A 15978-nucleotide genomic window follows, 5' to 3' on the forward strand; every position below is an offset into this window, starting at 1 on the left:
ATAGATAAACTGTATTAATATTACTTATTTTGAATAAATAAAGTAACTGCCAATAAATAATCAATGAAATTGCTTTGCTCCTTAAATATTCTCTCGTCTGAAAACTAATTAAATACATTAAATATACATTTATTAATCTATGCGTCTAAATCTCGAAATCTAACAAGGACATAATGTGAATTAATCTGGTGTAATGTAACATGATTTGAGTAGGAATATATCTATTAAGATTTTATAACCTCAATGAATTCAATAAAGTGTGTCACACAATTGTTGTCTCTCATTTTGTACAACGAACCCAATGTGAACGATTAATCGATTTACAAACAGAATTAATTGTCTTACATAATGTGTCATATCGTATTATTTTTTTTAAATTACAAATAAATAATTATAGTCTGTGACAAAATTTACAAAATTCCCTGTTAAATATTTTAATCACAGTACTAACAGATTCCTGTAATAAGTTGTAAGTGGATATTACTGGTAAACCCAACGAAATCTAGGTTTCCATACATTAGTAAGGTTTTATAAAAATAATTATAAATAACGTACATCCTTCTTGCAAACGTTTGTTTAAGATTAAAATTCCCGTCACTTTTATATTCTTTTAGACAACACACTATAATAACGACATTAAAATTAAATTTTATTGCATTCATAAGTTAATCCCGGATCGTGTCTCCTCCATTCTACACGACACTGGCAGAATATACTGTGCACGTCTTTGCATGGAAGAAAGCCATATTTAAAACAACCAACCAACCAACGACATTAAAATAAAATAAAAAATCAATTACATATATTTATAATTATGTCTATGACAAAGTCTCGTTGTTTACTATTTGTTAATTTATCTCATTGTATCTTCATAGTTTACAAAGATGTATACAACAATATAATATTATGCAATGCTATGACAGTCATCTATTGTAAAATTGTGAATAATTAAATAATAAAGATTGCAGATATTACGTATAAGTAACATTAGAAGGTAAGAGCGTAAAAACGCAAAAAACCAAGAATCCAACACAGATATATGTAGCAAAAAGAAAAATAAGTATTTTTTTTATACTAGGCGTAATTATTATAATAAATATTCAGTATAGAATATTAAATAAACATGAAAAAAGGTTTCTAAGAAAACTTGTAGATAAGATAGCTTGATATAAGTCCATGGTAAGTTATAAGGTCTCTAAGGTCTTAAAATATAGGGCTATAGTTTTCTTTAATAATTATACTTTAAGGAAAAACAGTCGAGTACGATTTTTCCTTACAACGAAACTATCTAGAGCAAAGTCATTGAAAAAAAATATTGTAATACACATGTTATTTTCCATTTTTAGGTCGTTTTTCTGCCTGGTATTTTGGCCCAGTGCCCATATTTAGACTATAATATTTTATGTTATATTATAAATAACAAGGAAACAAGTTTAAAAATCTTTGGTTAATCATTGCTTGTTATATTAAACCGAGTGAAACACGTCACCGTTAAATTATTAAGCAAATTCAAATTAATTTAATCTATACTCACAAAATACGCGGGATAATTCACTATAATCGCAGGTATGAGGTAATTATTCATCGAATTATATCGTATTTAATATTATAAACGCAAAATTTGAACTTTTTTAGTTTATAAAATAATTAAAGACTAGTTAATTTCTTGTATGTATATTTTTTATTCATAACAAATAGGAAACCATGAGAGAACAATTTCATTTAATCATTAACTTTTTAATCATTAAATTATTAAAAAATATATATAACTTGGATGTTAAGCTGCCTGTGATGGATAATATTCTGTAAGATCTCGGTAGTTTGACATGACATTTACTTATATAGTATGTGGTGTTGTAATGTGTATCGTATGCGACTTGCTTCCGTTAAATGGGCTTGGCTGAATTAAATTATAGTCAACCTGTTTTTGTAACTGTTTAGACTTTTCCTTATTTCTAAGCAATGTTATACATACATAACTTCCAGACTTACCCTTTAGCTGCCAGATAACATTTAATTATTATTATTTTTTTAAATATTCATTGTTATTGTTTATTATAAAATAATTATCTAGTCAGTAATTAAAGAAGTGTTTAAATGCTTTTTAATAAACGATTAAGAAATCAAAAGGTACATCCCTTTACTCTGTGAACGTTTTAGGTATTCGATGCAGGTTGTAAAATTTTTATAATAATTGTTTGCGATTTCCAGTCCGTACTGGTTCACATAATGAGGTCTAAGATTTTCGCGAGTATTCATTTTAATGAAACTAGTGTTATTCGGTTACAACATTATGTAGTTTTTAAATAATAAAATCCGCGTAGTAAAACCGAATAACACTAGTTTCATTTTTTTTTATAATAATGTTTGATAATTGCCATAAATTAGTATTAATTCATATTTCCACTATGTGAATGCTTTGTTACAATAAGTAAAATGTATAAAGGATAATAACGAAATGCTGACATATCCGTCGAATGGCATTCAGAGGATACTGTAGGCGACCATATATATATTACTTCTAGAGGTCAGCGACTTTCGAAATATCGTTGAGTTCATATTTCAATTAGGTACCTACAACAGATTTTACTCGGTTCGAATTTAAATTCTACCCAAGGGCTAGTGCTTCATTATTGAACACTGACAGATACTGTTGATATTTACATTTAGTTATTCCTCACTAGACGTTACATTAAGAAATGCTTCTCATCCTCGATGAATTAAGTATCATCATTTTAATAGAAAAGTGTTATAGAGCAAACAAATACACATTGGTTTTCTTTTCTTGCGGCAACTAATTAGAAATCTTTTCTTAATTGACACTTTCTTTCTTTTAAACACTGCACTGCATTCTTTTAAACCTAAATTTATTGTTATATGCGTAAAATGTGTCAACCAATTAAATAAGTCAATAAAATTAGCAGATGTACAAAAGTTGTCAATAAGAAAATATTTTTTTAATAGAAATCCCAGTTGTAATAAGAATTCTTTCTACTTACTTTCTTAATATAATTCTAACTACATGTTTTTCCAAAATTACGTAACGCACAAATATGAGCAATGGTTTCAAAGAACTCTAACCTTTTTTTTTACACTGTATTAAAAATATTCATCAGCGCCATCTTTGTGAGCATCTAAACAGCAATAAGATTGCTGTACTATCATATTGAATTTACAGTTGAGAATGACACTAGGTGGCGCTTTATTTTAATGTGCTGCCTTTTTACTAGATGGCGCACATTTAAAAATAATTTCAATATAGACAATCATGTCTATATAGTAGTTCACATTTGCAAGAATAACATTTTTTTTGGTCACAACAGTCAAGTCAATGAACATACTTGACACTTAAAATTTTCTAAACTTCCGAAATTGGGTGTTCTTTTATACGAGCTTATTGGAACTGAATTTCAAGTTCATTGACCTTCATACAAGGTTTTAGGCCTGAAAAAATAAAAAAATTATAAGAATAAAATTTAAGGCGCGTTATTGTATTTTTTTAATTATTTGTATTACCATTTATTAAACATGATATATCCAATACCAATTAGTACGTCCGTTTTCGTTGCTGAAAAAAACAATTTTATTTATAAATTTAACATTTTTTTTAACCATTAAACTTGAAGAAAGTACTCATGATATTTTCATGTATGGAAAAAAGTTATATGTACTATATTATTATATTTTTAATACGGTTATGTTTTCTTTTTACTAGTAGCGCATTATTTCATAAAATAATAAAATCCTAATCTACCAAATCCTCTTATCCATTGACTCAAAACAGCTTTGTAATCCCCATGAAATTTGAAACTACACTTAACCACCGTCCGACAGCCTTAATAGTCTTAATTTTTTTTAGCTTTTTACATTTTTTAGTGATGGATTCGTCTTTAAAACCTTCCTTTTATTAACACTCCTATTTCTCGTTTTTCATCCTTAAAGTTGTTTATGGTAGTCTACGCTAGAACAAAGCCAAACAAAAAGAATTAATATAAAATAAAAATACTCCAAGTTGCTGTTACTATGCTTGCATATATTATATTTAAATACTCTAATTGACGTAATTTTTCTAACTTCAAGTTTCATTAGCTATTGCACAGATAGTACGTTTCACATTCATCGTAAGCAACGTGTTCAGCAACCGGAAAATTTATAAAAGAATAATTTGACGGTACAAAAATAAGACGACATAAACCTTAGCGTTCCTTAATATCGAAACGCGTTCGCCTTAAAAGTGACTGCCTCTTGTTGGACGGAGTTGCTTTTAATTTTTTTTTTCTCTCGAAGATATATCAACGCATTATCCTGTAGGTTCGTTTTGGGCGGCAGATGCGCGCGGGGAGTGCGCGTGCGGCATAACTTCGGCGTGACGTCATTAGGGACGGTAAAAACTCCATGAACCAGTCAAGGCCTTCGACTTGCATTTACATGTTATATATAAACATGTTATACGATCCTTCGCATTTATTACCTTTATCGATACAAAGCTCCATGTTGCGAAGTTTAAACTGAATTCTTGTTTGATTGTATTACTGTTTTTTTTATATACAAACGAACGAAAAAGAATACGAAGCGGACATTAATTAATAGCGTCGTTATAAAATTTATATACCTGACATCGACAGTAATCCTTTAAGTTTGATCTATTGATAGGTATTCAGGAATGTAAATTATCATGCAAATTATTCAGATACCATTTAAATTAACCACGCCATTGTTTGCTGCGTTAAGTATATTTTAAACAGATTGCGAGGCTGTTAAACAATTTAACGGTTACAAATTCGGAGAAAAAATTACAGATATCTCCAGTGGCCACACTTTTGTTTTTTGTGTCGACTGCTGATGCCCGGAGTAGATTAGTTTCTAGAATTCTCAAACAGAACGTCATCATTTAAATAAAATCTGTCTATTCGTTTATAAGATATGTTAGATATAAACGTATAAGATAATATATCTGTAGCTATAAAAACTAAAGAATAATTAAGGTGCGTTTAGAAAATTATAAATATAAACAAAAATATTTAAGATATACAAACTTCTTGTTACATAGAATATTTCACAAACATTGTTGACATTATATCTAACAAATACATTTTACTTGACACGCGTTAGTTAAATGAATATGTAAATTAAAAAAATATTATTAATCTGTGAACATCATAACAACTAGTTGACGTATTTAAATAAAAATGATATTCCTTATTTAACTTGTAATAAATAGTAGGATCAGATACAATGATTCATAGTAATAACATGTCTAAAAAATTGCGTTTAGTAATATATTTGAAATTGTTTCCATTAATTATGATCTTTGATATGTTATTTAGCTTTGAACGTAAGAAATAGACTTCGATGAAACGGGACTTAATAACTTTTTCTATTGCAGGTAACAGTATGGGGCAACAGTACTGTCGCGGAAGTCATCTGCGAGGTATTACAGGAGGCTGGGTTTGTTTTGGCCGGTCTCCCAACTGGACCTTTATCCGCGCCTTTGGCTTTACCGTTATCAGACCCTCTGCCTCCTCCAGAAGCTATTAAACCACCACCAACAGCATTACTGTTTCTTGGAGGTTCAAAAGCACCAGTGGAACCTCGAGCTAATGCTGTATCCTTGGAAGGTGAAGTCCTGGTCATAGAAAACGAACCAACGCTATGGGATGGGAATGATCTCGAAGTTTTTCTTGCTTGGGAAAAGCTTTATTGTAAGTATATACCTATTTCATGTATAAATTAAAATTTTCACTCTCAGTTTTATAACTTTATGGCATCTATTAGAAAGGCTGTCTGACTGTTAATTAATTATCTCCGTTGAAATAGTTATCTATGTACATAAGTAATGAAGCAAGCGTCATAAACATTTAAGTCCGACCGTTAGATGTTTAAGAAAGATTACGTATGTTCTAAGAATTAATTACATCTAGCAAAATTATAATCTTGATACCATAATGCCCGTTTGTCTACTTAATTATAACATGTATAAAAAAGATAAACAGTTATACGCAAATTAATAAATAATACAAATGTCTTGTTATCTAAGCTTTCTGTAGTTTGCTCTTACCATTCTTGAGTTTTGTATTCCGATGGCAACCTATGTTTGTAGAAAGCGGTTAGGCTGTGTACGCGTATACCATTGTCCGGTAATCTTTCGCAGAAACAGCTTGTATGCAAACCTAAAGCAATCATCGTGAGGCTCATAATGATTAGGACTGTACTTTTATAAAGACGAGATATAAACAAATCTTACAAAGAATAAGGTAAATTGAAGAGCCATTATGAATACACGTTTTGTACAAGTGTCTATAAAGTAATACAATAATATCTCTATCACACAAAATGTATTTATATAAAATGTATAAAAATATCGCTAGAGACATTTCAAGTTTTTCGTAGTAAAGAGGTTTATATTTTCAATAGAATTTCATTCGTAACTCGTACTTTTCCAAACAATATACCGCTTATCTTCATAGCAACTGTTCAATAAATACTTTAATATATGTTTAGGTATAAGTACTACTTGAATATAATCCTTCCAAATGTGTCTAGAGATTGCAACAAATGTAAAAATTTTAATTTTATTATGTAAGAGGTTTTTAACCCGATTCTATTTATTTTTTGTATGATTTGTTCACGTATAACTTTTAACGCTTTAGAAGCAACCTGATAATTTTTTTCTGCATTTGATACCCTTTATAGTCGTATCAGCCAATTTGTCTATAATAAATAATATTATGACATAAGTAAAAGAGGTCAGCTTAATAGTTAATTGGTTTTTAAACTTACTTCATCTTTAAAAATTTCGGTTATAAAATTGTATATTATAAAACATACATAAAACATTGACTTACTTAATTATCTAATTTAAGAAACGAATAAATAGGATCTTAGGATGAGTAATATTTGAAAATTTTGCAGGATTTTACTGTTTACATAAACAAAGTTGTCGTGTAAAATATTTTAAAAGACTAGGAAATCAATTTACACTTTAAAAATTGTGTTTGTCATGATATTTGTCAATCGAGAATCTAAATTTGTTTTAACTATCACTTAAATCATTTAAATGATATGTCTAATACATGAATTTGAAGCACATTTAAAAAAAATTATATAACTTTTTTTTTCAGCTACGACATTATTTTCCGCATTAGAACTTTATGGAAAACCTTTGCTCCGGGCTGCTGTGATAAGCAAAGAGGAATATCATTTACTATTCTATTATCTCGAGTCAGTGTCGGAAGCAAGTGACGCTCTGACACAACGCATGCGAAAATATATAGACTCAGGCTTGCTTCATAACAAGGAAACAGAATGTAATGACCTTTTCACTCAAGAAACTAAAGCTCCTATGGAGGAGGAATCGAAAAGCATCTTGTCTGAACTTATAAAAGAAGGTATTTTGTCACAACACGATTTAGACTTATCTTCAGTTACACCATCAGACAGTAATGAAGAACAACTTATGGGTGGTAAAATAGACGATGACAACCATTCCACTGCTTCATCGATATGTTCATCCTTTCGTAAAATGGTTGTTGAAATACCTGTCGATAACTTTGAAACTGCAACTGAAGCTTCTGTTGTTGAAAGTAATGATAACGTAACAACAGTACAGACAAGAAGTGGTGGACAGTGTTGCACGGATCACAGAATATCAGCAGATATTACAGAAAATGTTTGGTCCAATGTCAGTTGGGACTTCTTAAACCCTGCAGACTTTGGATATGATCAAATACCAAACGTGAAACGCAGTCGTTCTGAATCTGCTATAACTCCTGTAGCTAAAAGGCGAAATGAAGAGATCTATGAGACTCTGCAGAATAATGAGGAAGAGTCTTGTGGGAGTATGACGCCATATGAGTCGATTGAAGATTTGTACGATTGTATAAAAAATACCGTTTACAAAAATATTTCAGCTGAAGAATCATCACCTTCCACTGAATGTCAGTCTGAGCCGCACTATCCAGACTATTTTGAAAAGTCAAGTACAACACGACAGAGTTCTGCTAGTAGCGAGAAAAGCGGAACATCGTCAGCATTCCCTTTCTCGAAGTGCGGGTCAAGTGATTCAACCGGTGCATATACTTCATGTGAATCAACAAGTGGTGTCAGTTCTTTTATTCCAAAAATCTTACCCGAATCTCTAAAATGCCGTGATCTGCCACCTCCGCCCGCGGAAAGTGATACAAATGAAAGTTCAATTTTATTGAAACAGCTTTTTATGGGTGAACTGTTAGACGCTTATAGTGAATACTTAGCTTCATATCCGTATGCAAAAGCTTTGTTGCGTAGGAAGATGAAACGAGATGAGCATTTTGCTGCCCTAGCGGACATCCGTAGAGGTGCTGCAAAGTACACTATCGGGGACTACCTTGAACTACCGGTAAGTTATATAGTTTAGAACACTTAGCTTGTATTTTACGTCTAACCAATGGGTTTATGATTTTATCTCTACCAAATATCAATAGCCTTATTAGATAATATCTTTATTTAACAATATCGGTGTATAAGTACAATGCACATTAAAAAAAATCAATGCGGCTTGCATGCGTGTCCGATTAAATTTCGTCACAGGAAAAGATTAAAGCATTCAGAACCATGTACCTAATGACATGCAATCGTTCTTTCACGCCTTTGACCTTAACGTATGGGGCTTTGTCGATACGGGAATGAAAAGTTTTAAATGTGGTCATTGCATTTAATCGAGAACAATAATACGACGAGGTCCGCTAGCGGATTGATCCAGTGTGGGTTTGGGGACGCGACAATGATACGCACGCCATGCGCACGCGCCGCTATTCAATGCTAATGGGCCGGAAGAATGCCGTGTAACTCTCTCTCGTGATTACATGCATTGTTTTCCCGCCGTTTCAGGTTCCATTGATCTCGAACCCTCTGTACGTACACAGATTTCATACGATCGAGTATGTCTCAATAGTTAAACGTACATACAAGCGAGTATATACAAGCACATTAAAGAGATTGTCGTAAATCGATTTTCTGTGTTTTTAACTCAACAACCCTGTCTTATTTGTTTGTATCCATAATACATTGAATTTCTTTTATTTTACTATTTATTTTTTATCTGGCGGACTGTAGCAGAGGTAAGTAAATTCTTCTTTAGTGTTGGAATGTAAAAATCAATTCAGAGAAATTTATGTTTTCATATACTTATTATGTAAGTATTATTGTTATAATGGTAATGATTTATCAAAATATGAATTTTATATTTTTCCTCTTAACTTTAGCGTGATTCACAGTAAAACATTAGCACTCAATTCAATGGCGAGTAATAGTATTAATGATTTATGACATTTGAAATAAAAATTCATTATATAATATCGTTTAATTTATAACCGTTTTAAGATTTAACAGTAAATTTCATTAAAGACAAATTTACTTTATATATATTTCGAGAAGTCAACTTTATCGAATTAATACTCGTAACATGATTTTGAAAAATTTCCTATTCGAGTTTAACCTAAGTTTCTGAATTTTATTTATTTTTCCAATATTTAACTTATTTAGTTTAGTAATAGTGTTTAATGGGATGTAATGAGATATTTATGAGTTGAGTCGAACGGCTCAAGTGATAAGAGTTGATAACAACAGTAGCTTCCGACATTTAGGACAATACATCTAAATTTCATTGTTTTTTATCTTATTGACTTAAGTGATTTTGTTCCTGAGAAAAATGGCCGATCGTAGTCATTGGTAACGATAGAATGACGGTTCATCTAGCTAGTGACACTAGAATGTTGTCAGCTTTAAAAAAAAATAATGAAATAAAACTGAATCAAAAAATAATATATTAATATACAACATAGTAACTTAAAATTCTTTTTTATGGATACACAAATGCATACAAAATAACCTGTGAATATATTATGTAAACTTTTACAATACCGTATCTTTTTTTAGCATTTCACCTCTTGAATAATACATTTCTTCTAGAGGTGAAGTTATTTCGGCCTTTATTTACTGAGGCGAAACCTACTTCCTTATGCCAAGAGCATACCTGATACAAATGTTTTTGAAAATAAATTTATTTTTCTATAATGCATATAAATTAGCTCTGCCATTGAATAAATACAGTGTGTCAATGTCATACGATTATTTATAATGACCTTTTCCATTACTGGTTTTCATTATAACGGAATTAATAAATTTGTTACGAATTTTAAATAGTTTTTCTACAGTAAAGTTATCTTGATTTTTTATCATTTCAAGAATAAAAACATCGTTAGGAGTTTTCGTTTATTTATTAATATTAAAATGGAATTTACGAATAAATATTTGCCTTGAAAGAAATGATTATTTACAGAAAAATGCTAGATTAAAATATAGTTAGTCTTTAGTTTGGAAATTTCAATCAAACCAAATGTTTACATTTTAAAGTACTAGTAAGTCACAAAAATCAATGAAGAATAATTTAAGCTGCGGCCTTTTTAAAAAATCGAAGCGGATGTCACGTTCCCAAACGATTTGGTTATATAAATAAAAAACATTTGACAACGAAGCCCAAAAATTAAACAGATAAAATAAATTCTTTATATAATTTTTCATTTATATGAATATTTGAATATTCAAGAAGTAAACAAGACAAGAAACGAATAGCACTAAAAATTATGTATACTTTATTTGATTACATTATATGTTTATTATTAATTAATATATTATTCATTACTTAATTTGGCGGATGTATTGGGACAGTGACGTAACCTTTAATATGGTATTAAGTGTCTCGGTTGTTCAATATTCATGTAAGAGCGATTATCGCCCCCATATTTATTGGCTTTTCCTAATAGTAATTACAGTTAATGTCAAATCATTTTTGATTGCGAAGGTTACAGGTTCTACATTTCAATACCGCTATTGTCTTTTGGAACACAACTAGCAATTGTTGATAAATATAGCCTGTCTGAACTTATAGAACATTTAAAGATTTGTTATTCGATGAAAATATAGTTTTTAAAAATTAATTACGATTGTTTTTATTTGTAAGGCATTGGTATAATAATCATATACTCAAGTTAGTTAGAAAAACTTAGTTAGAAAAAAACGAATTTTGTTGAAGTGAAAATGGTTGGCCTAAGAGTAAACAACGTCCACATCCTCGAAAGAAGCAAAAATTTTATTTATTAAATATAATAAATATCAATATTAATATATAGTAAGTGTGAAATGGGTTATATATATTTAATAAAATATGTGTTTGTTTGTGGAAAGATTAAGCCTTAACTATACCATGGTGGTGCAATTTCACATTAAGCATCCGTTTGAACTTACGATCGTTCACAGTTGGCTATCACGAATCATGAAGATTTAGATAAAATGCCTAAGATACTATGCAGGCTAGTTTGTCGTGTGAGGTCCTTTGGAACTCACCTTGTATACACTCACGCATACAAATCGTTACAATTGACTTGTACGGATAGCCGATAGAGCCGCATTGAAGAAAAAGTTATACACACGTATGGATATATTGTAGAATATTAATAAACCTACAACATTATGTAGACCATAAAGTTATCGCGAGAGTTGTTCGTACTGTGACACCTTCAATATATTTATCAACTTTATGAGCTAGTTTGTTCTTATTTGTTTTTTATCTTAAATTAGAGTTGGAAAGCCGTACAGCGGGATGGCGGGAAGGCGGGAGTTAAAACGCTCGTCCTGACATGTCATTTAATTAAAATTAACTATTGTACTAGTTTGTATTCTTTGTTTCCCAATTCATTATCGAATTTACATGAAATTAAATAACTTTTACGTAATATACCTTAAATAATAGTCGCCATATGTCATTTGAAAATCGTATCAAATAATAATATACCTATCGTAGATATATGAAAAAATGCCTTTGTCCTTTCTACGTTTGGCTTCATTTTTCTAAATTTAAAATATATTAGAAGTTTCTATCGTTTATTAGATTTTAAGATAAACTGTTTAACTATTTTTAATTCTGTAAAGCACTTTCTAGAAGTATTTCTATATTCGTTATTCATTATCCTTATAATGTTCAAACATATAACATTTATGTGGATACTTATTAAATGTTCTAATATATTGATATTCAAAATAAGGTTTCGAAAAGAGTAAACAATTGTCAATCCTTTATTGTAGTATAATAAGTATGTAGGTATGTTACTCCTATTTTATTCCGATCTTATCTATAGGTAAACCTATAACTCAAATAATGGAATAGATCTTTCAGTTACTTATAAAGTTTGATTGGCAATTTTTTTTTTATTAATAATCTTTGCGTAACAGTGCAAATAGTTGCATGAATTAAATTGTATTTAATTCAGTTTGAATAATTTTATTCATAATCTTGTATATTATAACGTAATACTTATCTATTGTGTTTAAATAGCTGTTTTGATTACGCTTAGGTTTCAATAGAAGATATTATTGGCACACACATTTTCTATATTACGTATACAGATTGCAAAACTTCAGCGACAGAATATGTATGTAAGGCTTAAAATAGTCTATGAATATTAAATATATTTTAACGTTTGAAATGTGAATTAAATTATTTGCACATTTACTTACAATGTGATATATTATGACCAATGGTTTATAGTTTTATATTTGAAAATGTGTCCAAGCGTTTGCACAAATCCCGTCACTTCCGGAGCGGACATACCAGGCGAGGCTAAGAACTATTTCAATGCATATATTCTTACATAATTAATGTTCTTTTAAAACGTTGCGACATTCCAAATTTAAAACTTTTACATCCAATATTTAAATAACCTCTAATAAACTATAAAACATTCGAGTGTTGCAATAGATTGAATTACGTCTCAATTTCGTATTTTGTAGCAAATAGTTATTTAATTTAAACACACTCAAAACTAGAAATGAATCTGTGGTATGAAAAACGCTGCTGGCAATTTATTCTCAGATGTGTTATATAAGTAAATCGAAACTAGAATATTGTTTACAAGCGCAGACAGCTTGTTTTGCAACTAGTCAGTGTAATATTAACTAGGGTGTTGTATTACATTTTTTCGATAAAACCACTTACTTTGCTGGCTACCAGACAGATTAATTTAGTTATATGCCAATAAAAATAATAAGTGCATTTAAATTTTATAAATAAATTTAATATATATCAGAAATAAAATTATTTTAAACGATACATCGAAAACATAATATGTAATAAAAGTTTTGGCTGATTATAAGATAAATTAATATTAAAAAATTGAGAATCGTTTTTTAAATTGAATAAAGATTTAAATTCGAACGTTAATCTTTACAAAGCTTCTGTTATTAACGATCGAAAAAGGGAGAGTTCTGGTAAAATCTAGAATTATTTGTAGCTAAATAAGTTAAAATAAATACAGCACATAAAGTATTGAAATCGGTATAATTCACTGGTTTATCTTCTTTATAAAATCAAATATACGGCATTATAGATTTTTTATTCGCATTTTTAAACATCCGAGAGTCTCGACTTGGGTCTGGCCAACACGACTTTACCTTATAAGTGAGTTGATGTAAGCACTTGTCCGAATATATGTTAATCTCAAATTTTACAAGACATACCTGTTTATGATTGAAAGCAATTTCTAGTGAGCCCGTTTCATTCTGTCATACGAGCCTATAATATCCAGTTCTCGTGTTACGATAACGTTTTTCGTAACCTAAAGTAACTGATTATGAAGTGTATGGAACATGTACGAGTATTTTTCGCAAATTGCCATATTATGCAAATATAAAAGTTGGTTAACTTTTCTATTCGTATATGCAAGTTTCAACTATTACAGAAAGAGTCTATATTGCATAAAACGAATAAAATATGATAAATATTAAGTATACATGTTTGTTGTAAAAAAAAGCATTTATTAATTTTAATAAAAGTTTTAAAAAGGATTTGAACTCACACATAAAAGCACAGGCTAAAATTTAAAGATGTATCTAGTAAATTATCTAAAACATACCGAGTAATAACGCGTAGTAGCTGTTCATATTAAGTTATCAATAATGAAACCAACTACTTGAAACGTAGTATTAAGTAGAAGTGATCAGAGAATTAATTATATTCTATTTATTTATAAAATCAGGCACTTACTGCATGGAGCAATTTATTTTACATAGTTGTTTTACTATATAGGTTGTTCTTTGTGAAATAGTAATTACTATGTAGGCACTGCTATTTAGAAAAACTTTTTCCTCTTAGTATTTATCTCTGATAATGATAATTAAGATTTTCGCGAGTATTCGATTAAATAAAATCAAGGTTTTCGAATATTTCACACATTTTTTTTTATTTTAAAAACTACATTTTATTATTTTAAAAACTACATAAACTTGACGTTACGATTACTTTGCAGATCATGGGCAGACGAGATGAAAAAACAATTTTCTCAGATTTTGTGTTGTAATTTGGAAGACTTAAAATCTCATATTTATAACTGGACTAAGCATTTAATATGTTTACTTGTGGTATTATCAATATATGGATTTCAAAGATGTAATTATATCAATATTGTGTCTGCAATAATTTTGATGTAACCTGTTGTGTATTATTGTTGCGATGTATTATAAAAAATATGTCAGAAGTACAACAAACTAAAAACTAAATACCTACATAATCAGCAAATAATATGTTTAACATAATTCGCAATAAGTAAACAAAACACTATAATGTGTATTCATTATCAATAATTGTATTGCAAAGTTACCAGTGCGTGCACCCTCTCTAGCCTGTTGAGTTCTGCTTTCTACGCGCGATTACACTGATGCCGCTGACTTCACTTCTTAACACGCAACTTTTCACAAATACATGATATTTTAGCGTCGGCCATGTCCTAAAAGGGTTTAACTAATGCTAATTTAAGAAAGGCGCCCTAAAGGTTCACATCTAAAATGGTCCAAAACGGCTTAAGTATATGAAAACTTTCCTTGTGAAACTTCGTTTCTTTATTCAAATATAAATAAAAATCAATCAATCGAAAGTCAATCTAAACAATATTTATGAATAGTCATTTTGATAGTTCAAATTGATGTATAATAACGAAATGCATTAAAATTATAATGGTTTTTTAATCTTTGATATTTTAAATGTTATATAATATGAATGTCTGCTAATAGACTCTGCATTGAAAGATTATGACTGTATTTATTTAAAACAATTCATTGAAAATCCTGTCAACAAACAATATTTATCAATATATGATTCATGAGTCTCAAACAATCTTCAATTCTATTCTTTTGCTGTAGTAGCAATACAAGATACAAGATAAGGTCATAAATTGTTTGGTGATCACAATAGAATTGTTCAACTATTTCAGTTCGCTTAAGAATGCCGGCTATAGAGGCTTTCTTTGCTGCGCAAGCGTCGATGACTCAGGCTTGACTCATAGCTTAAACCCTCGTGAACAAACATCAGCTATCAAATTTAGAGCTCATTTGAATTATATTCCAACATACTCAGGTAGCTCATACTCAAGAGGGATTTTCCATTTTCTCATAGCCTTCGTCACCTCGTCTTAAGATGGTCGTATAGACTATTTAATAGCTCGATTACTTCATATAATAAAATTTACTGGAGAAAGTCTAATAAATATGATCATTAATTTCTTCAATGTTCATGATAATCCGTTTCGTCGCCTGTCCAAAATCCACGAGATACATATTGGAAATTTATTACGTACGTTAAGTAATGATTTTGAAATACAAGTTTAGTATGGGTTTAAGGCTTATTTATGGCGATAGGTAACAAATGTCACATAAATGACATGTAACGCAATGGTTGGAGGTTAAAGCCATTCCCATAGACGTACAAATGCATGAGTAGGTACTATGAAGGTCTCTGAACAGGTTGTGAGCGTTCACGTTATTATACTCGTCAGATTGCGCTATCATAGAAAACTAGTCAATGCCTGCGACTCTGTTCGTGTTAAATAATCTAATTTAATATGTAAAAATGTCAACGGACAAAATTATATGTGTTTTACGTTTAGCATGTTA

At 29.9% G+C, this 15978-nt stretch overlaps 1 protein-coding gene across 1 annotated transcript in view; it reads left to right on the top strand.

Moving 5' to 3' along the window:
- The window catches only part of LOC116771568 (uncharacterized), an 80067-nt gene that overhangs the window by 18559 nt on the left and 45530 nt on the right, over positions 1-15978 (top strand). The window contains exons 2-3 of the mRNA XM_032663452.2: positions 5387-5702; positions 7122-8377. Coding sequence (XP_032519343.2) covers positions 5387-5702; positions 7122-8377 — 1572 coding nt within the window. The remainder of the gene's footprint in view (positions 1-5386; positions 5703-7121; positions 8378-15978) is intronic.

This window comes from Danaus plexippus, chromosome 17, assembly GCF_018135715.1.
Source record: "Danaus plexippus chromosome 17, MEX_DaPlex, whole genome shotgun sequence".
NCBI classification, from domain to species: domain Eukaryota; kingdom Metazoa; phylum Arthropoda; class Insecta; order Lepidoptera; family Nymphalidae; genus Danaus; species Danaus plexippus.